At 39.8% G+C, this 27,000-nt stretch overlaps 1 protein-coding gene across 2 annotated transcripts in view; it reads right to left on the bottom strand.

Annotated features, from left to right (window-relative positions):
- Positions 1–13,131: 13,131 nt before the first annotated feature.
- Positions 13,132–27,000, bottom strand: part of LOC140780290 (uncharacterized) — a 48,682-nt gene continuing 34,813 nt past the window's right edge. For both annotated transcript variants that reach the window (XM_073125719.1, XM_073125720.1), the window contains 2 exons: positions 21,100–21,249; positions 13,132–13,382 (listed from right to left, as the gene is read on the bottom strand). In XM_073125719.1, coding sequence (XP_072981820.1) covers positions 13,281–13,382; positions 21,100–21,249 — 252 coding nt within the window. In that variant the 3' untranslated portion in view covers positions 13,132–13,280. The remainder of the gene's footprint in view (positions 13,383–21,099; positions 21,250–27,000) is intronic.

Below are 27,000 nucleotides of genomic sequence, written 5' to 3'. Positions count from 1 at the left end.
GTTCGAACTAGGATAAAAATATGATATATTTTGAATGATGGTGGTGGTGACGGGTGAAGTGGAAGTTAGGGTTATCGATGATAATGAAAATGAGGGTGGATGGGTGATGTTGTTTAAGGGATAAAGACAAAAGGGAAGAAGTGGTCGAGATTCCAAGGAAGAGGGAGGACTCGACAGACGAGGGAGATTAGAAGTTAGGAGTGACATTGCCAACGACAGATGTGGTAGGTTGGTGAAGAGAAAGAAGGGAGATTAGGGTAGAGAGAAGATAGAGAGGCAAGAAACTAATATTCCAATAGCATAATGAATTTGACTGCCATCCACACCTTTATAGAGGCTAGCTAATAAGCCCTAATAATAATAATTAACCCTAAATCTAGAATATTCTTACCGATTGCATTCGAATGCGCCCGATCGCGTTCAAACACACAAACAATATTCTCTGTATGTGCGAACGCGATGCAGGCGTTCGAACGCACATTTTGCATTCTTTATTTTTGTGAACCTAATGCAGACATTCTCAAGGGTATTCGAACGCGACCCCTTCCGTGTTCGAACGCGACCTACAAAAATTTTATTTTAATAAAAATAAACAACTAATGTAATAAGAGAAGACTATAACAAGGTGTATCATAAACCGATGAGATTGGTGATGCTAATAGATGGATTGGAGGAAGCTGAGGATGAGGTTATAGCTGAAGATGAGGGTGTGGTTGAACAGCAAGGAGTAGCGGAGGTGCTGCCCGTGGAAGACATTATGGCCAAAATATCCCTCCACGCCTATTCTAGGACAGCCACACCAAAGACCTTACGGGTGAATAGTGTAGTCAAGAAAATCATAGTGAGAATCTTGATTGACACCGGGTCCACTCACAACTTTATTGACAAGAGGCTTCTTAGGAAGATTGGGCTCGAGTTGGAACCCACGAACAGGTTCGATGTGACGATTGAAGATGGCACCACATTGTGGGCTAATTTTATTTGTGGAGGTGTGGAGTTGAAGGTGCAAGGCCAAACTTTCATATTAGATGGCACACTTCCATGATACTCCTATAGCAGGCCATGAATGGGTCTTACGCACCTATAAGCGGCTGGCCCAAAGCTGTACATGGACATCAATGAAGTCGGACATGAAGAAATATGTGCGTGAATGCCAAATCTGCCAATGAGTAAAATCGAAGACGCTCAAACCAAGCGGGCTATTGCAACCGCTACCTATACCAGAGCATATTTGGGAGGGCATCTCCATGAACTTCATCGAGGGGCTGCCGGACGTTCGAGGCTAATTAGTGGTGTTCGTTGTGGTGGATAGGCTGAGCTAATACGCTCATTTCATAGCATTGATGCACCCGTTTTCAGCGAATAAGGTTGCTAAAAATTTTGTTCGGGAAGTGTCGCGCTTGCATGGGATGCCTAGGACGATCGTGTCAGACGGGGATCACATCTTTATCAGCGAGTTTTGGTCTGAGTTTTTGAGATTACAAGGGACTCGAGTCAACCTTAGTTCAGCTTATCACCCCGAGACAGATGGCCAAACTGAGGTGGTGAACCGCAGACTAGAGCAATACTTGCGTTGCTTTGTAGCAGACCGACCAAGGGATTGGGTCAAATTCCTTCCATGGGCCAAGTGTCTTACAATATAGCTCATCACTCTTGCATCAGCATAACCCCCTTTGAGGCGGTTTATGGACGCACTTCCCCCTGTCTTGCGTGCCTACGATAGACTCGCAGCGGCGGATCGGACCGAGCTCGACTTGGAACTTGCAGACCGAGATGAAACCTTGAGATGGCTCAAGATTCACCTAGCATCAGCCCAAAACCGCATGAAGCAGACTCATGACAAGGGCTAGCGCAAGCGAGAGATCGAGGTGGATCAATTGGTGTTCGTTTGAGCTCAACCATATCGGCAATCCACATTGAGGCCGATTCTAAACCAGAAGTTGGGTCACAAGCACTACGAACCGTATCGAGTGCTACAATGAATCAGTCTAGTAGCTTACCGGTTGGACCTACCTGAAGGAATCCAGGTCCATCCGGTTTTCCACGTATCGGTATTGAAGGCCCAGATGGGCCTAATCATGTGGTGGGTTCGGCCTTACCCGAACCAATATAGGAAGATAGCCCAGCTAAACCGGTCCAAGTCTTAGGCCGTAGGAGATGACGCCATGGATCCAGATTGGAGACAAAAGTGTTAATCGAGTAGCTAGGCAAGCCTATTGACGAGTCTACTTGGGAGCTCGAGTCAGATATCATGGATCACTTCCCTAATTTCACACCTTGAGGACAAGGTTGCGGAAGCATGGTGGATTGATATAATAGGTTCTGATACCACTTTGATAAGCTCTATTACCAGATTGATAGGTTCTTGTACCAAAAAATCAGTTATGAACAATTCCTTAAAATATGAATTTATTGCAGGAAAGAGTCCGCGCAACCGTAGGAAAATATTCGTCAGATATTCTCTTGTAGTCATAAAATTACTAAACTAATTGGATTAGATTCATAACTTCTTAATCTACAAATTTATGCCTTTGTAGATTCGAACTGCAACGGGTGCAAAAATATGGAATAACATAGGTGATGGTGGTGGTGACGGGTGGAGTGGATGTTAGGGTTATGGATGGGTATGGAGATGAAGGTGGATTGTGGATATGATTAAAGGATATAGACAAAGGGAACGAAGTGGTTGAGATCCCAAAGAAGAGGGGTGGCTCGATAATCGAGGGAGATTAGAAGTTAGGAGAAACCTTGCCAACGATAGAGGTAGAAGGATGATGAAGAGGGAGGAGGGAGATTATGGTAGATAGATGATAGAGAGGCAAGAAATCAATATTCCAATAGCATTCTTCATCATCAATTAGGGTTTCCTCCACATATTTATAGAGGCTCACTCTTATAACTCTTCAACTAAGTTAAACAACTCCAAACAAACCCTAACAAACCAACAACTATGTTAAAACCCTAACAAACCAACTAAACTAGTCTTCCTTTATCTTTTTGGATCATTTTGTCACAAATAGATTACGAATCTGAAGAAGTCATGAATATAAAAGTTGTATATCTAGATGTTGGAGACCTTATACAACTAGTTTGATATTATTTAGATATTTTTAGAATATTCTGCGAATATTTTCCCAAAACTGTGCAGAGTTAGATTTAGTTAATTAAATAAAATCCTAACCTACTAAGACTCTAACTAAACCAAATAACCAAATAAGATAATTAGACTCAATCCATTGAGCCCAATTTCTATTTGATGTAATCCGATCTGACCCAGTTGCATCATGATACTATTCGGACTTCACTGATGTCGTCTCGAGCACGGATAAACCTTATAGGTGTCTTTTCTTATTGTTTTAGTGTTTTATTCAGAGAAAAATAAGATTTCTATAGGTTGCTTTCGAATGTGGGAGGGTGCATTCGAACACGCTTGCGAACGCCTGCATTAGGTTCATAAAAACAGAGAAGGCGAAATGTGCGTTCAAACGCACCATCAGGTTCATATCGACAGAGAACGCCTTTTGTCTGTTCAAACGCATTCAACCCCGTTCAAATATAGTCGGTGGAAATCTACTATTTCTAGGGTTAATAATTATCATTTTTGAATTGTTTAGTTAGCCTCTTAAGGTATGGATGGCAACTAAAAATGAATTATTGAATGAATTAAGTTTTTGCCCTGATCTTCTTCTTCTCCTTCTCTATCGTTCCCTCATCCCCCGGCTCTGCCGCTTCTAGCCTCCCTCGACCGGCCACTCACCCTAATCCCTTAGGGTGGCCCACTTTTCCCCCTTTTTCAAATCTCTCTATCCTTGACCTAACCCTTTTCATCATCCATAATCCTTCCACCACCACCTTACTCACCGGTGCCACTCCATTATTGCTGGTCTCCCACCTCCATAATCCACCTAGGATCCCGTGTTGCCTCCATCCACGGATCCATAGAACGGACTCCCTAATGTCCACCAACTTATCTGAAGATATCTCCAGATCCTGTCGTCTAGTTTTCCTAAAATTAGATTCGTTGGAAATCTCTTTTCCAGGGCTACAACCTATTTCACGTTGATCCAACGGCTATAACTTCTGGAATCTTCTTCTAAAGTTCTATGCAAGATTCTATCCAGATCTGAAAATGGGATAGATCAAACCTTAACCCAAGGGGAGATTGTTTAGGTTTCAATTAATCTAAACTTCAATTCTAGAATTTATAAGGCAAGACATAGAATTTGAAATCGGCGGCGGATTTGGGCATTCGAGTAGTCTTAATCAATGAGAAGAATGCTAGGAATGCATTGGTGGTGAAGGTTTGGGCAAAAACTATAGTTTACTAGATGATAACCATGGGTAAACGTTACGTGGTAAACTAGGATAGATTGTGTAGGTGATTATAACTTGGTAAAATAGAAGATGGGATGAGGGAGTTGGATTGTTCCTTAAAGACTAGATTGGCCAAAACTTGGAGTTAGTCAAACGAGAAAGAAGGAGAGCAAGAGAGATGAATATAAAGACAAATAATCCTCAAAATAACTAATGATTAATTAATGTTTAATCAAAAGGGGCTACCTAAACACATATTTATAGGTTAGCATGCGTCCTAAAGGCCCTAAAGAGGCAAAAATACAAAGAAAACACATCCAAACAAACTCGACATCGAGTTTGCTCTTCGTTCTGCCATAAATTAAGTCTGAATTGGGATAAACATTGAATATGACAATTGTAGATCGTGACATTACCGATCTTATAGTAGTTTCATAATATTTGGATGTCGTATAAATATCTTCTGAATATTTTACGAAAATTGTGTAGAAGTTAACTTACTAAACTTAGCTAATTAAAAAAACTCTAACCTACTTAGACTCTAACTAAACCACATAAGTACAACAAATAAGATAATTAGACTTGATCTATCGAGCTTAATATCCCGTTGATATGATCCAATTTGACCCGGTTCGTATTAATCCACCACGCTTTCGACCATCTTGTCCTCAATGTGTCCATGGTGATTTCTAGACCTTCCTTAGTTGTCGAATTATTTTGTCCAATAGCCGAGTCGTGTCCAAGAGTGCAAGAGATGCGGAGGAGGCCATGGCTCGGCAAATGTTACCCATTGTAGCTCGCTAGTTGGTACTTGACCACTTAGTCCAAAACTAGGACTAAGACTAGCCCATAATCCTAGGTGGACTCGAGTTTGGCCCAAGCCACTCCTACATGTTGGGTTGTTGGGGCTTTGGCACATCGAATGTCTAGGGAATCAACCGATCATATTGGGAAAGACAATGATAGGCAATCATGACCATAGGATCAAAACATAGAGTCATTGGATCATCAAAGTCTTTCAAATTTTCAATGTCATCAATTGACGGGTCGGGTGGCAGTTGGTGATAATTGACGACTGCTTCAAGATTCCTTGCTATCAGTGTGGACAGCAAGGTTTCCTTTGATGATGATCTATGCCTCGGTGGTCCTCCATTATGTGGTGGAGGTGCCCTTAGTGCCAGTTCACCCTTGTTGCCGCGACTTAATATGGTTTTGTGGTTGCACTTGCTCTTGTCAGCATGTCGCCTTGGTGGTTCATCCTAGAGGTGATAGGATCAGATGTGGGTATAGGAAGGTGACAGTTCATGTCTACTAGAGATGCTTGCATCATCACTATCACCTGCGTTGTTAGTGTTCTGGCGTGCGACAGATTGCCATGGCCTTCTGTAGGATCTCGCGGACGTGGGGGAGATGGCGATCTTGATGGTACCATGTGATCCCCTTCCATGGCTTGCTCCTCTATTTGAGATGTTTGCTTCATTGCCCTCGATCTAGTTGTAGTCATAATAGTCCAAAGAATATTGGCTCTGATACTAAATCGATATGTTCCGATTAAGAATTTATCGGGGGTTCAATCAAGACTTCAATTATAGAATTTATGTATAGTTAGGCTAGGGTAACTGTAGAATATGAAATCGGTGGTGGATTTGGGTGTGCGAGTAGTCTAAATTAATGAGAAGAATGAGAGGAATGTGCTGGTGGTGGAGATTTCGGAAAAGGATGTGGTTTACTAGATGATAACCCTAGATAAATATTACATGGTAAACTAGGACATATTATGTAGGTGATGATAACTTAGTAAAACAGAAGATGAGATAAGGAAGAAGTTGGATTGTTCCTTAAGGACAATGGGGGCTATCAATGGAGGAGGAAGGAAGCAATGGCGTTGCTAGATTGAGGATAGATTGCAAAAACTTAGTCGAACGAGAGAGGAGAGCGAGAGAGATGAAGATAAAGATAAAGATAAATAATCCTCAAAATAATCCTCAAAATAATCAATGCTTAATCAAAAGGGCTCCTTAAACACATATTTTTGGGCTAGCCCATGTTCTAAAGATCTTCAAGAGACTAAATACAAATAAAACACATCTAGAATTACAAAACAAACTCAGCATTGGGTTTGCTCTTCTTTCTATCGTAGATAGAGTCTGAGTCTGGATAAAATTTGATTATAAATGTTGTAGATCTTACCGATCTTATCCAAGTGGTTGCATAATATTTGGATATTGTATGAATATTTTCTAAATATTTTCTTGAAATTGTGTACAAGTTAATTAAACTAAACTTAGTTAATTCAAAAAAAACTCTAACCTACTTAGACTCTAACTAAACCACAGAAATAGAATAAATAAGATAACTAGATGTCGAGCCCAATGTCCCCTTGATGTGATCCAATCTGACCTGATCTGTATCTATAATAACCTAGATAAAAATAAATAAATAAATAAATAAATAAAAATAAAATAAAACAATAATATTAATAATAATAATAATATATAAATTAAATATATAAAAAAGACAAAAGAAAGAAATAAAAAAAAAATTGTTGCATCACACAAGCTCGTGCCATGCAAATTGTGGGCGCACATTGAGGGCGCCACGTGCGCCCACAACCGCCGGCCCGGCCAACTAGGTCGGGCTAGCTGGCTGCGACAGGCCCCGTCGCCACCGCAACTGCCGCCCTTCCCCTCCTTCACCGCCTCTCCCTCTCCCTCTAAATCTCTCTCTCTCTCTAAATCTCTCCCTCTCTTTCGCTCTCTCCAACTCTCTCTAACTCTCTCTTACCCTCCTCTCTCTCTCGAGCTCTCTCTTTCTCTCCTTCCCTTGCCGTCGCCGGCCTACCGCCGCCATCGCAATCCCCCCTCACCGTCTCTCTCTATAGCTCTCTCTCAAACTCGCTCGTTCCCTCTCACTCTCTCTCTTACCCTCCTCTCTTTCTCTCTCTCTCTCTCTATCACCTCTCTCTCTCTCCTCGCCGACGACTTCTTGCCTTCGCCGCTGCACCCCTCACCACCTTCTCTCTCTAACTCTCTTCTCTCCCCTCCTCTCTTTCTCTCTCTCTATCACCTCTCTCTTTCTCTCCTTGTCGACGGCTTCTTGCCATCGCCGTCGTCGCCGCCGCACCCCTCACCACCTTCTCTCTCTCTTACCCTCCTCTCTCTCTCTCTCTCTCTCTCTCTCTATCACTTCTCTTTTTCTCTCCTCGCTGACGACTTCTCGCCATCGCCGTCATCATTGCTGCACCCCTCACCACCTTCTCTCTCTTTAGTGCTCTCTCTCTCTAACTCTCTCGTTCTCTCTCTTACCCTCCTCTCTCTCTCTCTCTCAATCACCTCTCTCTCTCTCGAGCTCTCTTTCCCTTCTCTTATCGACGCTGGCCTGCCGCTATCTCCGTCGCCGTCGCCGCCGCCGCCACCGCCGCAGCCTAGGTGAGCCTCCCTCCCTTCCCTTCTCTTCTTCTTCTTCTTCTTCTTCTTCTTCTTCTTCTTCTTCTTCTTCTTCTTCTTCTTCTTCTTCTTCTTCTTTTCCTATACTCCTTTTTCCTCTCTTCGTTTTACCTTCTCTGGCAATAAAACACGTCTAAATTAATTATGTTATTTAGTTAATCTAAATTAGATTTTTAGTTTAATTTTTCAAGAATAGATATATTTAGTAACATAGTTATTAGATAAGTGTAATTAGTGTAATTTTAGTTAATTATAATTATAAATATTTGTACATAAATATATTTCTAACTTTATATATTTTTATTAGATTAATACATGTCTTTATAATTAGGTGTATATATGTACGACTTATTATACATTATTATGCATGTAATATAATAGTAGGCTTACTTAATGTTTATATTACATGATTAAGTAAAGATTATTTTATATGCAACTCTTAATTTTCTTAGTAAGGATAGTAGTGACAAAATATTTATAATATAATTATATAATATTATATAATATAGGTGCTTGTATTTTAAATTATATTATTGTGCACGTAGCTCTTTTACATTTTTTTATCAAAAGAGATTGACTATTATATACTTAATATATAATTAGCAAACTATGGTTTTATAAATAAATCTACAATTAGAATAATAACATATTAATATTATTATAATTAGATCTATCATATAGATCAAATTATTTAATAAAAACAAAAGAAGAAATTTTAAACCTAATAAATCATCATATATTACACAAACGGATCCCAATTGGATAAATAACTAATTTTATATTACTTAAATATTTTCAGATTCCAACCCTCTTATTTGAGACCCCGTGGACCTTGCTAGTTATATGTGACGGTTAATTGATGGAGGTGAGAGATACGTGTGTTGGGTTTTCTAATCGGAGGTGACTAGTCTTATCCCCTAGATGCCTTTCTCAAATTAGGATATATTATATATATTATGTACATATATGCTTTGGCCTCCAACATGATTATATGACTTTATCTAGAGATGATTACAGTCGAGCATATTTTTATCATGCATATAATTAGGTTGATCTTAAATATGAGTATGCTGATGATAAATAGAGATGATGAGATATGATTATACTGTTATAATGTTATGTCCAGTTGATCTGTAGCATGAGTATGCATGTAATAGATTAGTATGAGTATGCATGTGTTGACTACATGATCAGAGACTTATTGTATTATTTTTCTCTTGATTTCTATTTCGCCTAAATTTTTGTTATGCATTGATTTGCTATCGTACTAGATATATGCATATAATCTGCCATTTAGAATAAAAGCATGAAATGTGATTGATAGGATAGTTGATAGAAAGCGTAAGGATACCCGAGTGGCCACGAGGGTTAGGACGCACTTGGTGGATGATTGATCGCTCGACATAGTTGCGATCCTGTTGGCCTTACGTCCAAGGTCGTTAGTCTGTGTGCGTAGTAGATATTCGAACACATGTCGTTCGCCATGGCATATGTGGCGAGTTATCCTCACGATATTTCTATTCTATCAGCTAGGAAGGGTGACCGGTCTGGATGGATATTGATACCCTAGCGGGTGGCGGGGTATGGTTATATTTGAGATACTCTTGCGGATGGCAGAGTATACTCTGAGCCTTCGGACATGATGTTGAGACTAGGTACCAAGTGTTGACTATGCATAGTGGTCTAGTATGATGATGACATATAGAGCTGACATTGATGATTGAGATGTTGAGAAATGCATATAATTTTATTATCATTTGATTACCTGATTATCGAGTGATCAATATACATCATATATGGTTGCATTTGATATCATAGCATGGTTATGATCGACATGCATCATGTGTCATATTTGAGAGAAAGTTGTGATGATAGTATAATATGGAGATTTGTTTACTCATTGTCAATTATTATATACTTTTATTAGTTATGATATGTTATCTACTTTTCATTTATATATTATTGATGATACATTCATATACTCATTCATAACATGATGCTCTTTCTGATTCATATTATCTAGTACATGATTTACTCTCTATTTGACATCACTAATTTGGGGTAAGATCTATTCACTAAGCTTTGTGCTCATGACTCTCTTTATTTTTGTTTCTAACCCCGACAGATATTATGGTATGTGATACCGACTTAAGATATCCTAATGAGATATTTTAGAGCAAAGATAAGGTGAGCTATAGACGTGAAGTGGTATAGAAAATAGTTTAACCAGATATTGAGTTGTATCGTCATTTGTTATATTTGTACTTTATTGTATCAAACGATGATTTGTATAGTACATATCAGATTATAGTGCACTCATGTATCAGTTATTTAGTTGTATCTTGATGGTTTATTGTGGCCTATCTGGGTTTTGCCAAATTAGATAGTGGTCTAGTGTGTATTATTGTGGACTTGGATATTCATATGTTAATAGATTTATTTGGTTGATAATATGATTTATTTGGTGTTGGATTATGTGAGTATGAATATGTTAGCATGTAGACGGGCCCCGCCTGTCCTGTCGCGTACGCCGCGCGTGCCGTGTGGGCGCGTGGGCGTGCACGTGCCCGTGCCGGGCGGGGGCGTTACAGTATCATATGTAAAAGAATGATCCTCCTAATCACAAGAATATTAATCATTTTTGCCTTATAAAAATGAAAAAGAAAAGGGATCATTTTCTATTTTTTCCCCTAAAGAAGAATGGAGAGAAGATGGCCGACTCTATTAGACTAGGGGGACCAGCTTGTTAGCATTGGTCTTAAGACCGATGGAGAAGATTCAAAGAGATGAGAGATAGAAGAAGATAAGAGATGATCAATCTTTTTCCATATCTAAAAGTGACTACTCTCCACATTTATTTGGGGGCTAACTAAAATTAATTGAGCCATAAACTAAATAAATAATTGAAATAACCCTAGTCGGACTGAAACAATATCAGGACATTCAAATGTCGTTGACTAGGTGCTCGAATGCCTCGAAGAAGGATGTACTCAAGTTCAAGTATTCAAAGAACGCCATTGGTTGGTGTTTGAACGCCTCGACAAAGGTTGCTCTCATATTGGGGTTTTTGAATGCTTGGGAGCTCGAACATAGGTGTTAGAATGCTATTGGTCGGGGATTCGATTGCCCTGAAGTCCTCCAAAAGAGTAAATTACTAAACTTAGATAAGTGGGTTCAGCCTAGTGAATCACATTCGAGACGGTTAGATTTTCTATCCAACTTAACATAATTTTGTCCAAATTACTAAAATACCCCTTTATATTTATTAGAAAAGATGATTAGTGATAGGGGTAATTTGAGTATTTAATAATTTTATTTTATTTGTTATATTTGATATAAAGAGGAATTTTAGTAATTTGGGCTATCAAGTTGGATGAAAAATCTATCTCACTTCAGTCAAAAGTACATATATTTAACCCATTAAAAATTTTGTTTTTCTCGCTCCAAAGCTTCCACCATATAACCATTAGTAGCATGCATATCTAGGCCTTTCTCTATCGTTGGTGGGAAGTTGTTGATTTTTCAAACTTGTAGACTATCCCAAGAAGTTGACCAATCATTGATGCCCAACTTGAGAGATAAATGGTTCTATTAAACATTTTATAAACTCATATTCGAAGAACATGTGAATCCTCGCTTGGCAAGATTATACCCTTTCAAGTCAGTTGAGGTTCGCTAGCTAGATGAACACCTTGGCTTCTGTGGGGACTGTTATGGGCCCTACGTGCCTCAGGTAATGCCACGTGGAGTAGAGTTCTGATCGCATTGTCTCATCCTCGAGTCGGATCAAAGTTTCCAAATTCTATTCATGTTATGAGATCTTAATCCAAAGTTGATGACCTTGTAAAGGGATTCAATGATGTAGTCCTCTTTCATTTGTTAGATGACTACCTCTAAGTAGATTCCGAATGTCTTGAAGATCTTGATGAGTCTCCTCTGGGAAGTGATTTGAAATTTGAGGACACAAGTCGGCCGGAGGAATCTACGGGCTGAGGAGGCTAGGCTATGACTTCCTCAGTAGAAGGCACGATGAACTGAATGAAAGAGACCAAGTTGCTTTATATGATCTATATTTTAGGAATGAAAGAGACCAAGGCGAGAAAGAGAGTATCCATTGCCTTCAGATCTGAGAGAGGGAGACCCAAAAGCCAACGTGGTGCCCTACTGTCACCTGCAATGTGCCTAGTATGTCGTTATAAAAGAAGGGATGAGACGCCCACAGAAACTTGGTAGCAACCAGGTGATATCATCCTAAAACAAAACCAGAAGTCCAGATGACGCATAGAAGCAACAATCTACACCTCCTTGGAAAACTGCAAAGAAGCAAATCTCTCTTCTTTTTTCCCTTTTACTCCGATTAAAGTTCCGAGCTAATCTCAAAATGAGCAGTTCAAATGAAGAAAAGAAGTTAAAACAATCTGCACTGCTCCTTGAAAAAAATGCAAAGATCTTTTTATTCTCCGATTAAAATTTCCAAGCTAATCTCATAGGTTTGAAACAATGTCCAAAATATGGCATCGAGTAGTCATAGTTCTCAGTTGGAATAAGCAACTTCTTGAGGCCACAAATGCTTTAGGTAGGATGCTTTAACAGAAAATAAGGGAGGAGATAGTGTTTTAATCTAATGTGTTTCAGAGCATATTCTGTTGGGAGGCTGATACTATCCGGATTAAGTCAATAAAAAAGTAATTCTGCTAAATAAAACCATTTTTATCCTCCGGGGACAGATTGATTTTACTTCTTTTAAACTTTTAGTTTATCTTAACGAATCTAATGAGGGTCTTATCCCCAGGAAAAATAAAAGAAGTTTAGGGCTTATCAAACGGCCAACGATAATGAACACTGATAGCAGACCAAATAATAACAAAATAGAAAAAAAATAAATAAAAGAGAGACGGGCTCTGCTCTTTCTGGGCTCAGGCCAGTGCCTTACGTTGGAATATCTTGGCATTCGACCTTTCTAAGATAGCCTGCAGAAAGAATATAAGGTGCACAACAGCTGCACGAACATGAAATCAAGCTCAAGATTCTCATCAGTAATGGAAGGGAAACCTGAAATTAGTCTAGGTATTATGACTAGATCGAGATATCGGACAAGCTGACTAGTAGGACCATATTACATAGTTATAAGGTAAAGGGTCTCATCTTTGGATGCAATAATGTAGCAGTGGCACTGGATCTTGTTTACTTCACATCAATCTTTGCTAAAACTCTTAAGTTAACATTCAGCCCATAATCATCTTTCTTGGATTAGAAGACTGAAACCCAACAACCCAACTGATGAAGGGGCAAAGGAGATATACTTGATCTACGCTAATAATAATTTTTAATTGATTAATTTTGCAGGTAAAACTCATAATACTTGAAAATCTTTATTGAGTAATCATATATTATCATTAGAGAGTAGTATCCTTTTGTCGATAGGATAATTGATTGTTAGTGGAAAATTTCCAATATTGTTCTACTCAAAGCAGCATGTAGTGGAAGTATGTCAACAGTTCCAGTACATATAACTGTTCATCAGAAATCATGGAATAACATGAGAGCATCATCGAGTTTCAGGAGGGATTGTTGCAATATAATCTTTCTCCTGAGTAATTGCCTCTCGGTATCTCTTGAAACCTGCCAAAATAGAAGCGATCAATAAATTCAATCAAATATTTGGGGAACTCTTATTCTCAGTCACAAAAAAGACAAAAGGTAAAAAAGAAGGTATTTTGCCAAACTTTCTGATTATTATCAACAAGGACTGTCATGCCACGGCATGGATAGTACCAACCTTAGCTCAGCACCTGTTTGTGTTATGCTAAACCAGTATACTATTGGCACACTAAATAGTCTTAGGAGCTAAAAATCCTACAACACTATATATTAGTGTAACATAAGCAATCATATACTAGTCTCTTGATTTTTCCCAATTTTTTTAGGATTTTCTTTGCTGGGGCACAAAACTTGGGGAAAATCAAAATTTCCCCTTGATTTCTACTATTTGAAGTATAATGTATATTAGCTCAAACACTAAAATGCAAATAGTATCAAAGGTATGAAAAGGACCCTAAGAGTCTCTAAAGTAAGATATACTCAATTTTAGTGGCGGACATTGATGAGTGCCCAGGAAAGAATATCGAGATATTGCCCATATCAGTGTCTATAATTCACTAGCACGATATATATTGGCATGACAATCCATGATTATCAAAAGACAAATGAAAAGTTTACTATGAATTTATGTCAATGCTTTAGTAGGAAATACCGTCAACTATCAATCATTTCAGTCATGCAATGCTAGTTCAGACAATAATTAAGTCATTGTAGATTGGAAGTACAAACATGTGTTTTTTCTACACATACATCACCCAACTTTTTATCTTTACATATATGCTACTAATCCTTTTGCAGTATAATACATGGCGATGAAAATAGTCAATCTACATATACAAGATCGAGTCATTTTCAGAATAAGTACTTCTCATAAATACTGCAAAGCACTGTCATCTTTAACCTCCCATCCTCTTCTCCTGTCTCCACAGACCATCAATCATCTTCAAATCTTGACATTCGATGGTGGGCCATGAGACAAAGAATGAGATGTAAAGAACATCCAATGGTTGGTTATGAGATCAGGAATGAGATGTATGGACATATTAATGAAAGATTTTGATGGAAGCACACAAGAGAGGAAGAACAGCACAGTGGGTGGCCATGGGGATGGTCAACAACAGAGTGGTTTCTCACTTCTCAAAGATGGGTTAATAAGTGGAGGCTAGAGAAGATAGACATAGTGATTGGGGAATGAAGGTGATAATGCAAATACTTTCTATAGGAAAATTAATCTACCATATATTCACATGTATGAAATACTAAATATTTCAATGCCCATATATGTGTAATATTACAGTTGTTATTGAGTTATTGACATGCATAATGGTTTTATTATTTTACAGAATATAGTGCAAATGATTTTATTACTCTCGGAGGCATGATGTGAAAGGAACAAAAAAACAATGGCAACCATATGCAAGATTAAAATCATATAAAAAAGTGTTTTCCCACTGTACTTTTTTATGTATGTTGGGTAACTATTTCTCAGTCCTACCTCTCTCTCTCCCCCTGTCATTAAAAAAAAGAGACAGCACAGAAAGAAGTAACATGTTTGATAGACTACGAAATAATTCCTTCAAGATCTGAATTTATTGCAGGAAGCAATCCGCGCAACTGAGGAAATTTTTTTACCAAATATTCTCCCGTAGTCAAAAAATTACGAAACCAAGTGGAATAGATCCGTAACTCCCTGATCTACGTTTTTAGTATTTACGCCCTTCGCAGATTCGAACTGCAACTGGGACGAAAATACGATATAATGCGGATGAAGGTGGTAGTGACAGATGGAGTGGAAGTTAGGGTTATGGATGATAATGAAGATGAGGGTGGATGGGTGATGTTATTTAAGGGATAAAGACGAAGGGGAAGAAGTAGTTGAGATTCCAAAGAAGAGGGAGAACTCGACAGACGACGGAGATTAGAAGTTAGGATATGAGTAAGAGCTATGACTTGGTAGTTGACACAAAAATGTCATGTCCCGTCCTTTCGCACCAATAGCACGGGCAATGAGTAAGAGCTATGACTTAGTTGTATGAGACCTTGTTCCAACATCTCGACTACCATCTTGGAGATGACTTCCGTTTGCACATGTGGATACCGATGTGGCCTCACGTTCGCCGGTGCAGCCCCGGGCACAATCTCTATACGATGGTCCGCCGTTCACCTTGGTGGCAACTCCTTTGGTTCCTCGAATAGTCCAGCAAATTCATCTAATAAATTAGACAACTCGATGGTAGTATCTGGACTCATTTGAGGCATATCTCCTACTGGTCTCTTCAAGAATGGTAGGACAAAGAGCACGAACATCCGCATGTATCTCCTCTTGCAGCCCTGAAATGAATGTGCTCATCAATGTCGGTTGGTTTGGTCCAAGGTGGCTTACAACGACTACTAATTCTTTCAAATTCTGCTTAGTACTCCAATATGGTCGTCCTCTGAATTATCTTGCTTAATGTGGCAGCAAAATCTTCATATGCCGCTATCCCAAATCTGCGTGCAATCCTCCTACAAAAGTCAGCCCAACCGGTAAATCTTCCACCATTAATAACCGATCCATACCAATAAAATGCCGTTCCTTGGAGGTAAAAGTTTGCCATCTAGACTTTTGTGTCCTCCCGTCTCTTGGCAATCAAAGTATTGCTCCACTTGAAACACCCAATCCGTTGGATCATTACCTTAGAATTTTGGAAATTCCAAGCGTGTAGTTCTCCCCCAAATAGCATTGTCGGGTTCGCGAAAGATCCTTGGTTCAGGTCTGAACCTTTGTGCATATAGATCTCTCCTTCTCTAAATCCTCGAGCTTGGCCATCACTATCTCCGAAGGGATCAACATCATCTTCAAAGTGCCAATCCTCCTCATCGACGAAGCGCACTGGTGCCGCACGCCTCTCGAGTTCCACCACCGCCGGTCTTAGATTTTGTATCGGAGGTAGGGGATGATGTGTAGGCATAAGTAAAAGAGGATCATTGACACTAACATGTTGCACTTGGACCTATGGGGTATCGGTTCCGTGTGGTCCCACCGCTGGTTCTTGAGGCACCGATCTTCGTCGAGAAGATGACAAAGCTGATCGGTTTATGACATATTCCTTTAAAGCATTATGATCATTCTGCATTGCGTCAACTCTATGCAACAATGTTTGAAACATGCCCCTAAGTTCATCCGCCAAGCCCATGTTCACAGTCATGAACGTTGGTTGACTCATTCCTGCCGTGGTCGCTCCAAGGGAATCGGCCACACGGTTAGGGTTATCGTGGATTGAGTCTTCCCTTATCGGTCGCCTGGTTCGCCTGGTTAATTCTTTCAATATCTGAATTTATTGCAGAAAGCAATCCACGTAACCGAGGGAAAATATTAACCAAATATTCTCCCGTTGTCAGAAAATTACGAAACCAAGCGGAATCGATCCGTAACTCTCTGATCTACGTTTTTAGTATTTACGCCCTTCGCAGATTCGAACTGCAACTGGGACGAAAATACGATATAATGCGAATGAAGGTGGTGGTGACGGGTGAAGTGGAAGTTAGGGTTATGGATGATAATGGAGATGAAAGTGGATGGGTGATGTTGTTTAAGAGATAAAGACAAAGGGGAAGAAGTAGTCGAGATCCCAAAAAAGAGGGAGGACTCGACAGACGAGGGAGATTAGAAGTTAGAAGAGACCTTGCCAACGATAGAGGTGGTAGGTTAGTGAAGAGGGAGGAGATACATTAGAGTAGAGAGAAGATAGAGGCAAGAAATCAATATTCCAATAGCATAATAATTTTGGCTGCCATCCACACCTTTATAGAGGCTAGCCAACAAGCCCTAATAATAATAATTAATTCTAATCCTAGTGGAATCCTGTCGATCGCGTTCGCGTTCGAACACACAAAAAACGTTCTCTGTCGATGCGAACGCGATGCAGGCGTTCGCAAGGGCATTGGAACGCGACCCATTCTGCGTTTGAACGCGACTTACATGAATTTTATTTTAATGAAAATAAACAACTAATACAATAAGAAAAGACTCTAACAAAGTGTATTAATGTTGAACTCCTTCATAAGTCATACCCTAGCATAAATTGCACAAATGTGGAGTATCAAATATTTTGAAGTCATTGATATATATGATATTGTAAACGATTTAGTGGCTAGACAAATAATTACAACCCATAAAGGTTAGGGAATTACAAAGAACATATGATGGAATGAATCAACAGTTGAAAATCCAAATCAAATGACCAGATATTCAATTTGACATGATCCACAATCCACATTGTTGCAAATGTTTCATGTATAAGATATCAAGAAATTAGATCAGTCTGAACCATAAATCTAGAGAGGCTCTTTATTCTATCATCAAGGGAAAAGACCTATGCAGAAATGTCTTAAAAAGTGCATAGCTTAGTGGCAAAGATTTCATGGTGCTTGGTGGATAATGTCATGGCAAGTGAGGCGGTGACATTAAGTCCAATGCAGGTCTCAACAGTATGTCTGAAGTTAGTTAACCTGTGTGTCGATCTTATATATCATTCAAGGAACAGATTCCAGGAAAAGCTGTAGGACTTTCCTGCTTTCAGGAGCTTGAGGCTGAATGGTCAGGTCTGTATACAATGGCAAGAAATTACTACAGCGACAGTGAGTGCTGAACCTGATTGCAGATGATTGTAGGAAGTGAGTTCTTGACCAAACTAGACCTCCTCCAAATTTTGCCACGTAGACATTCATGTCAGTAAACCGTTGAATTAATCAACATTTTACTTAGAAAATGAGCTGCCGAAAGAGTTCTGCTTCTTTAGCTATTAGGGAAAGCACTGAACATTTCAATGCTTTATTGCAGGAAAAAATAATCCTAAAAACATTGAACTGTTCATTTTGGAAGATCATAATTTTGTAACCAATTATATATTTTGAACATATGATATTTCTTCCTAAAGATGAAAAACAATGAACTTAATGACTTTGATCAGAGTTTAATCGAATCTTAGACGAGAAAGATATAGATAAAATTATAAATAAAAAGTTTAGCATATCATAACTTTGCACAGGATTATCCATTTTGGTCATATATATATTATTACAAATAAATGGAAAAGAGCTATATTTGAGAATTCGGCGAGCTTTTGACCAAAGTAGTCCTAAATATTTATTTTATGCCTAGTACACTTCAAAACCTAAATACGAGACTAGATGCATTTAGAAACTGCTAACCTGTTCAGTGACTTATATAGAATAATATGAGGAAAAAATATCTATATATTTATAAAGATTTCTTCCTGAGCAATTTTTTATAAAGATTTAAAATTTCCATATAATTTACTGACTCAGTCGGCGACTTATATTTGAAAGTCGTTGACTGAGTGGGTCAACAATTTCCAAAAACACCTAGACTCATATTTAAGTTTTGAAATAATTAGACATGTAAAAAAAATTAGGGACAAACTTTATATAGTCAAAAACTCAAATTGTGAAGCCCTTATTTGCCAAGAATGTATTCAAAAATCACCGAAAAAGGCTAGTAGGTCATCCAAATTTAAATTTTAAATATTTTCATGCTGCATAATTTTGTATTAATTTGTCTATTTTGATCATATAATGTCATGGGAAGATTTCAAGAGCAGTGCAATGGTTTGTTCATAGCTTGAATGGATAGATATACTCTACGAAATACCAACTTTTCAATCTATTATTTATTTTGAACTATTCAACAATTCACTTATAGAAAATATTGTATTGTTCAATGTTTTCTCTTTGATGCCCTAGATAAAATGCTGACTAAATCAGCAACTCAATGGGAAAAAAAAGACTTTGAGTTGTTCAGCATTTCCATGTAAAAGTAAAGCACTGATGAGTTCAGTATTTTACTTTTGGTTTGATGTTATGAGCTGATAAAAGTAGACCCATTTTGGTATTAAGTTTGTGGTGTGGTCCATTTCAATAAATAAAGTTTGTGAGAGGACTAATTTGGTCAAAAAGAGTTGTGACTTGCAAATTATGGCTGCAAATCGTAACAGTCAGAGTTGTGACTTGCAGTATCAAACAAAAAGATGCTTTGAAAAAATTAGTAGCTTAGTGCTTCTGCAGATCAAAATTGATCCAAGCATGACAACTAAACCTTGTATTATGACTGTTTGAGGAACAGAATGCAAGAAACCTGGTATTGTGTATGAAATATAATCATTCAACTTGTCCTTGAGTGGCCATCATCAAGCAGCCACATTAGCTAACCTTGAGCTGCAAAAGCAGCCACATGGTTAGAAATGCCTTTGAGCACGCCACAGGATGACAACTATGCAATTTCGCTATTGCAACAGCCACAACTGTTTATAGAAGGTTCAAAAAGGATCAGAATTAGGACCGACCATTTGTAGCCACAAGTATCAGATTTTAGTATTTGACTATTTTGTAATTACATAAAAATTTTAAAAATTATTTTAAAATACAAAAAATCTTACATTTTTAAAAAATGACAGAAAAATATAAAATATAAATTGTTAGTCTAAGAAAATTTCACTCTTCATCTCTATCTCTCACAATCACTCTCCCAGTCCCACCTGCTCCCACTCCCATTCACTCTCTCCTATTCAATATCTCACACTAAATCTCTCACAAGCACTCAGAGGAGTTCCATCTTAAAGTCTCTCACTCCATCTAAAGTCTCTTGTCGCTCTCCCTCTCCCTCTCATGCACTCCCTTTCATTCTCTCTGATGATGCACAACAAAGACAAGAGATAAAGCGGGAGAGTGAAAAGGGGAGTGAGAGAGAGGTGGGGCTGGGTGTCGGAGGAGACATTAGGTGGGAGTGGGTCGTCAAAGTGAAAACAAACAAAAAATCAAAAAGAAGGAGAAAGGGGGAGGGCATTGGAGTGTGGTGTCAGAGGAAAAGCTCGCAGGACTTCTATTTTGATGGATCGGCATTGGAGGACTTTGTATTCGGCCAATCCAATTGTAACGGGTCTATATGGATCAGCCAAAAGGCCCAAAACCCAACCCAAAATGGGTCTATATGGATAGGCCAAAACTAGGAACCTTGTATTTATATGTATAATAGGGATATTTATATGGTATGAGATAATAGTGATTTTTTAAGCAACAACTCAGAATTTCATTAAGATTATGAAGGAATATACTAAAAAAAATGCATGTCGATGCCATCCAAGAAATGATTTCTAATAGTCATACATGCAGTCATGAGCCAGGATACTCACCAACAACTACAACTTCCAAAAACATAATGTCTCAATGTTCATGTAATAAAAATCATAATTTACAATATAATATTACAGCACACATTATTATTAAATAAGCACTGAAGACAGTATTATATCTCAAGTAATGATGCATCAGACTCTCCATATGTTACATCCTTTCCTTTTTTGTTGTTCTATAAGTATTTCAGTTCGTTATACAAGAATACAACAACCGAGCAATACAGAATGGGAACAGCTAATACCGAAAGGAACATCCAAATTAAACATTATTAACTTACAAAGACAACAATTATGTTAACTGCCAGATAAATCACCAAAAGAGCTTATCAATAATACATAATAAATATTTCAGTCTGTTCCGATAAACTAAAATGTGATAAATTTTCTTACAAGGCATGCAGTTAATTTGCCAATTAATAAGATCATGCAGTATGAGGTATCTTCTGTGAGCAGAACTAGAGCCATGGTTTGTAACGAAGAAAAAATAAATTACAATGAACATTAATTGAAACAAATTTAGATATAAAGGGCACAAAATGATGGACCTCATGTTGCTGTTCAACTATGTGACTGATCTTTTGACTCAAATTCAAAGCAGCATGGTACATATCATCCAGTATATGCTCCCAAAGTGCCTTCTTATTGAGCTTCCAGAAGGAAAGCTGTGCCGGTCCTGATACATGCAAAGTAACTTTCTGCAAGTAATACCAGGTTATTAAAATTAGCAATTTCAATTCCAATAGTGGAAAGCATAACTTGATTAACTAAATTCTGGCTTTAGAAATTCCTTTTTTAATCATTAAAAAAATTCAAAATTTTGTGTTTGTGGCCAACAATTAGGGATTGCCATGCGGGTCAGCACAAGGTGTGCCAATGACACCCGAAAAAGGCTTAAAAAACCTTCCTGCGAATGAGAAAGGCCTCGTGTAAGCCTTTTGCATTCCTGTGGAGGAGCTAGAGGAGTTCTGTCATCGCATGGGAGCCATTAATGCCATTGTTAGAAGGTTTAAAGGATAGTGGATAGTGGATGCAATCCATTACTACAAGTAGCTATCCGTTATCACTTAAATTTGAATCCATTAATACAATTAGATGAGTCAGTTTCTCCTTTTTAGCAAGGAGTGTTGCAGACTGGTTGTTGTTCAAAGTTGGATTGACTTGGAATGATCATAATAGAGCTAATTTTAAATTTTGGAAGGATATTTAGGTGGGTGAATGTAGTCAGCCAACTGTGTTCCCAAATCTTTATAGAATTGCGTTGGATAAAGAGGTGTATGTGAACCACATTTGGGATGGAAAAAATTGGAACTCACAGTACCACAGAGGGCTAGATGTGACTTTGATGGCTGGGGAGCAATTACTTATTAACATGGTGCAGAACAGTGCTAGTATGTTGAATGCCAGCAATGATAGTGCCATCTGGATCTTCAATTGCAGTGGGATATATATTGTGAGATTGTTATACAATTAAGAATCCCTATGAAAATTAAAGCTTTCCTTTGGTTGGTCTGTATAATGTGATTCGGCTTGACCAGACCATCTCACTAGGATATTAGGTTCGCTGAGCCAAACCACCTATTTAGTTTAGCCATTTCTATTTCACTTATTATTTTCTTGAGTCCTAGTCATTAAGTGGGTTGATGGTCTAGTCAAATCTAGTCAAGTTTAGCTATGCAACTCAAGTCGACTTAGGTTAACCTCCTAAAAATAATTGGAGTGCAACCAAGTGAATGATCGAGCAATTGATTTGATCACTCTCTCTCTCCCTTAACTATAATCGAGCTCCCTCAAACCCTTGGCGCCGCCCCTCCTACTGTTGACTAACCTTCCCTCCCTTCATTTATTGATCCCCCTTTCTCCTTGGGGCCAACCACTCCTCTTCCACTTCTCTTTTTCATTTCAAATCCACCCTAATCGATCATCACCACTACACGAAGCCACCACCATCAACGCCCCAAACCGAGCCAACCACCACTGCTGCCATCCCATACCGTTGCCATCATTCCATTCACCCCATCCCCAAATTGGTCAATATCATTGTACCAGAGTCACCAGTTCTCAGACCATGACTACCACGAGAAGACATCTACAATAGTGGACCAACCACACAAGACTGAGATGAGGCCCTCGTTACCATCGATTTCACCCAGTCAATGGACGGAAAGGCAACCAATTGTCCAGCCCTTGTCTTGGTGGCCACATTGGCTATGATGCAAGCAACAATGATCAACATCAACAACAACATTGCAGAGATAACACGAAGGCTTCTTGAGTCACCACAAGGAAGCACACCACCACCGGCAACCAATGTCGGCCAAAGGAGCGCCATAGGCTCGGTTCGACGCATGGTGCAAAAAAGAGGTGCAGGGCGTTGATGGCCTCAACCTAGGATGCATGGTGCAAAAAAGAGAAGGATCCATTAGCGGAGTTTGAAGAACCAATGCCTAGAGGACCTCTACCTAGGGTTGTTGATGATGATTACAGAGGGCGAAGGGTGCACCATCACGAGGAAGAGCACGAGATGGGAAAACTTTGCACTTGAGCTTTCCGAAAGTCAGCGGGGGAGATCTGCTCGGCTGAATCTACCGTGCGGATCATTTCTTTTAGCACCAACACACCTCTGATGCGCGGCGGTACCAAGCAACCTCATGAATCTGTTCGTTCCAATTGTGGGACAAGTTTGTGGAGGCCATGTGTTTAGCTTGAGTCTTCAGATTATGAGACTTCCAAGCCGTCCTCACCAAGCTGACTCAAAGGACCATAGTGGCGCATACCAAGAGGAGTTTGAATGCATTTGCAACTGAAGGCTGGTCCGATTCGACATTGAAGAGCATGTTCATAAGCGGTCTTCAACAGAATATACAAATCGAAGTGAAGGTGGTCAAGCCATCGACACTTCTCGAGGATTTCTCAACCGCCCAAATGATGGGAGAAGAAAATTCATGAGCTGAGGATGACATCGAAGATGACCATAGAAGAGACGAGGCTCCAACCTAGTCTACCGGCAACATAACGGGGCGCCATGCGTGATCAGGTTTCGATGGGATGCTGGTCTAGTTGAATCAAGGGGATTTCGGCCCCCTAATGCCCTCAAAACTAGCAGCAATAGTAGACTCATGTCCGCCAAGGTGGAGAAGAGGCACACGAAAGGCCTATGCTTCTGCTGCAGCAAACCTTACGTCTTGGAGCATAAATACACGAAGACTCCAACTGTCGTCATGTTCCTTGAAGAGGCTAAAGATGAGCATGAAGAAGAGCCATTAGAGCACCATGAAGTTGGGAAGGAGGAGGTCTAAGGGCAGTAGGAGGAAGATGCAGAGATCCATGCAGAAATATTATTGCACGCCAACTTAGGTACCGTTGGGCTCAAGACTCCACGAGTGGAAGGTGCCGTGAAGAAGAACGTGGTTCGAATCCTCATCGACTCAGGAAGTGTCCACAACTTCCTTGATGAGAGAATAGTAAAAGTTGGGACTAACTTCAGATGGAACCATGCTTTGAGCCGGCGGCATGTAGCGAAGTGGGGCTGAAAATCCAAAGGCACGTCTTCACCGTGGATCTATACCGACTAGCCCTCAAGGGGGCTGACATTGTACTGGATATTATAGTGGCTTCAAAGCCTAGGACCGAGCACGTTCGACTTCTCAGGCATGTATAGTCTTTCGAAGGAACACGCTGGTGCGATTGGATGGTCTTCAACCTGGCTCGAGTGCAGCCATCCAAACCTTAAATTGTCTTTCATTGCCTAATTGTCAAGGACTTATGATGCAATTGGTCCAGACCAAAGACTCACTGACATAAGCTTGATCTTGAAGGAGTTCACTTATGTGTTCGCTGAGCTGCAAGTGCTGCTGTCGACGAGAGAACATAACCATTGGAACGAGATCGCTCCAGGTGTTGAACCAGGGAATGTGCAGCCTTATCAATATTCATACATGCAAAAGGAGGTGATGGGCAGCGGCATCATCCAACCCAGCCGCAGCGCCTATTCTTCTCCAGTGCTGCTCATGCACAAGAAGAATGGCTTGTGGCGATTTTATGTCAACTACCGAGCCTTGAACTCCATCATAGTAGAAGACCAGTATCCCATTCCAGTCAACGAAGAGTTATTGGACAAGATCGCTAGATCATCCTTCTTCAGCAAGCTCAACTTGGGAACTGGTTACCACTAGATACGAGTGCATCTAGCTGATGTCCGCAAAATAGCATTCCAAATGCACAAACAACCACTATGAGTACTTGGTAATATCACTTGGCCTCACCAACACCCTAGCAACATTCCAAAGCTTAATAAATGGCATATTTAAGTTATATTTGCATCATTTTGTCTTGGTTTTCTTTGATGATATCTTAGTGTATAATCGGATGCGGCCCAAGCACTTAGGGCATTTGCGGGTCGTCTTGGAGACATTGCGGTACCATGGACTCAAGGTGAAGGAGTCCAAGTGCTTGTGGGGCTAGCTATGTCACGACCCGAAATAGGAATTGTGACTGGCCATGCATCTCAATATGCTTGAGATACACGAAGCCTTAATTATACTTTCTACGAATACGATGGCAAATAAATAAATAAAATAAAATTTTACTTTATTAAATTTTTATACTAATTGCAATAAACATAAAATAATATTATTGTTTTTTTTGAGTCTTTAACGAAATAAATAAATCTTCTAATCTAAAGCATAAAATCCAAAATAGCGGAAAAATAAATAGATGAATCCTAAGTGGAGGTGGAGTCCAGGTACATCTCGCTCAGTAACCCCGCTAACTATTACCTGAGATAGATAAATAAATACAAAGAAAAAAAGAATCTATGAGCCAACAACTATAGCTCAGTAAGTGGAATCCATTCGAAAACCAAATAAATTTTTAATCATAATAATGCTGAATAAAATTTAACTAACCCTTCTCTCCTTTCTCGCGACCGACACGAGAAGAGGAGAATCGAGGGAGAGGGTGACCGCCGGCGACCCCTGCCGGCGGCGATTCACGACCACCCTCAGCCTCTTGGCTCTCTCTCTCTCTCTCTAAGTGGAAGAGAACCCACCACGGACGGTCGACGCCGATTGGAGCCACGAGGGCTCCCCAGAAGACATCACCGACACCGGGCTTGGAGCACGAAGCTTCCGGTGACGATGTGGTTGCGACCCGAAGCCGCCGGCCGACCTGATTTGCCGATGAAGCCAAAAACCCCAATTTTAGGTATTTTCGTTTTATCTTATTAAACTAAAATTAATTTTGAGTGGTGGGAGAGGGCTTATCGACAAGTCGTACGGTGGTCTTTGATTGCTCCGGCGGCGCTCCGGCGATCCAATTCCACAACGACGACTCCGACGATGAGAACAAAAAGAGAAAACGAAGGAAGGGAAGAAGAGAGGAGGGGGAGGGGGCTAAGGGGATTAAGGGGAAAGAGAGGATTAGGGTTTTAATTTATAGATTAAGAAAAATCTAGATCTAATCCGAACCGGATTAAGCGCGATTTCTCTCCGCGCCTCGTCGCGTGTCAGAGAGGGAGAGGGGAGGGGCTGCACCTGCAGAGCACGTGCACCCTCCTCTCTCAACCCCTAAACTTTTTTTCCTGATTCTGACAAACTAAGGATAGAGTACCTCGACCATATCATTTCAAAAGCCTATGTAAAGGCCGATCCAGTAAAGATCGGTAATATGGTGCGATGGACCATACCAAAAAGCCCATGTGAATTACGCAGCTTCCTCAGCTTAATTAGTTACTACCATCGGTTCATCTAAGGGTATGGGAAGATAGCAACCCCCTCTCACAGCCCTCTTGAAAAAAGGTGAAATTTTAGTGGAGCAAAAGAGCAACCAAGGCATTCAAAGAGCTCCAAACCGCTATGACTGGCCAGCTAGTGCTTGCTCTACTTGACTTCACCAAGATTTTGTCATCAAGCACGATGCATCCGAAGTTGGGATTAGGGTTGTGCTTATGCAAGAGGGTAGACATATAGCCTACATGAATAGGGCCTTGACTAGAAGGTCTCTACAGCTCTCAATGTACAAAAAGGAATGGAGATACTCCATCTAGTGGAGAAATGGCAATCATACTTGATTAGGCATCGATTCACTATCTAGGCTGACCAACAAAGCTTGTCGTACTTCATGGACTAGAGGATCCACAACCCAACTCAGCAAAGACGAGTATTCAAGCCCTTTGGGCACGACTATGAGCTGGTCTACAAGAAAGGGTCCAAAAATAGTGCAGCCAATGTCTTGTCACAACAAGCCGACCAGGCCGAACTAGTTAACTTTATGGTGCTTATATTCCCTCTATTTTAGGAGTTTCGAAGGCTTATAAGACAAAAGGTGGTCAAGTTGATGGCTGAATTGCAAGCACATCCAGCCAGCCAACCTAGGTATGTGCTTCGAGATGGACTCTTGCTCGATCGAAATCAAGTTGTGGTGCCAACCATGGCCGAGTTGCAGACAAC

This window comes from Typha latifolia, chromosome 1 (assembly GCF_019914945.1).
Source record: "Typha latifolia isolate L0001 chromosome 1, TyphaL0001v2, whole genome shotgun sequence".
Classification (NCBI taxonomy): domain Eukaryota; kingdom Viridiplantae; phylum Streptophyta; class Magnoliopsida; order Poales; family Typhaceae; genus Typha; species Typha latifolia.
This window is presented reverse-complemented; position numbering and strand designations above follow the sequence as displayed.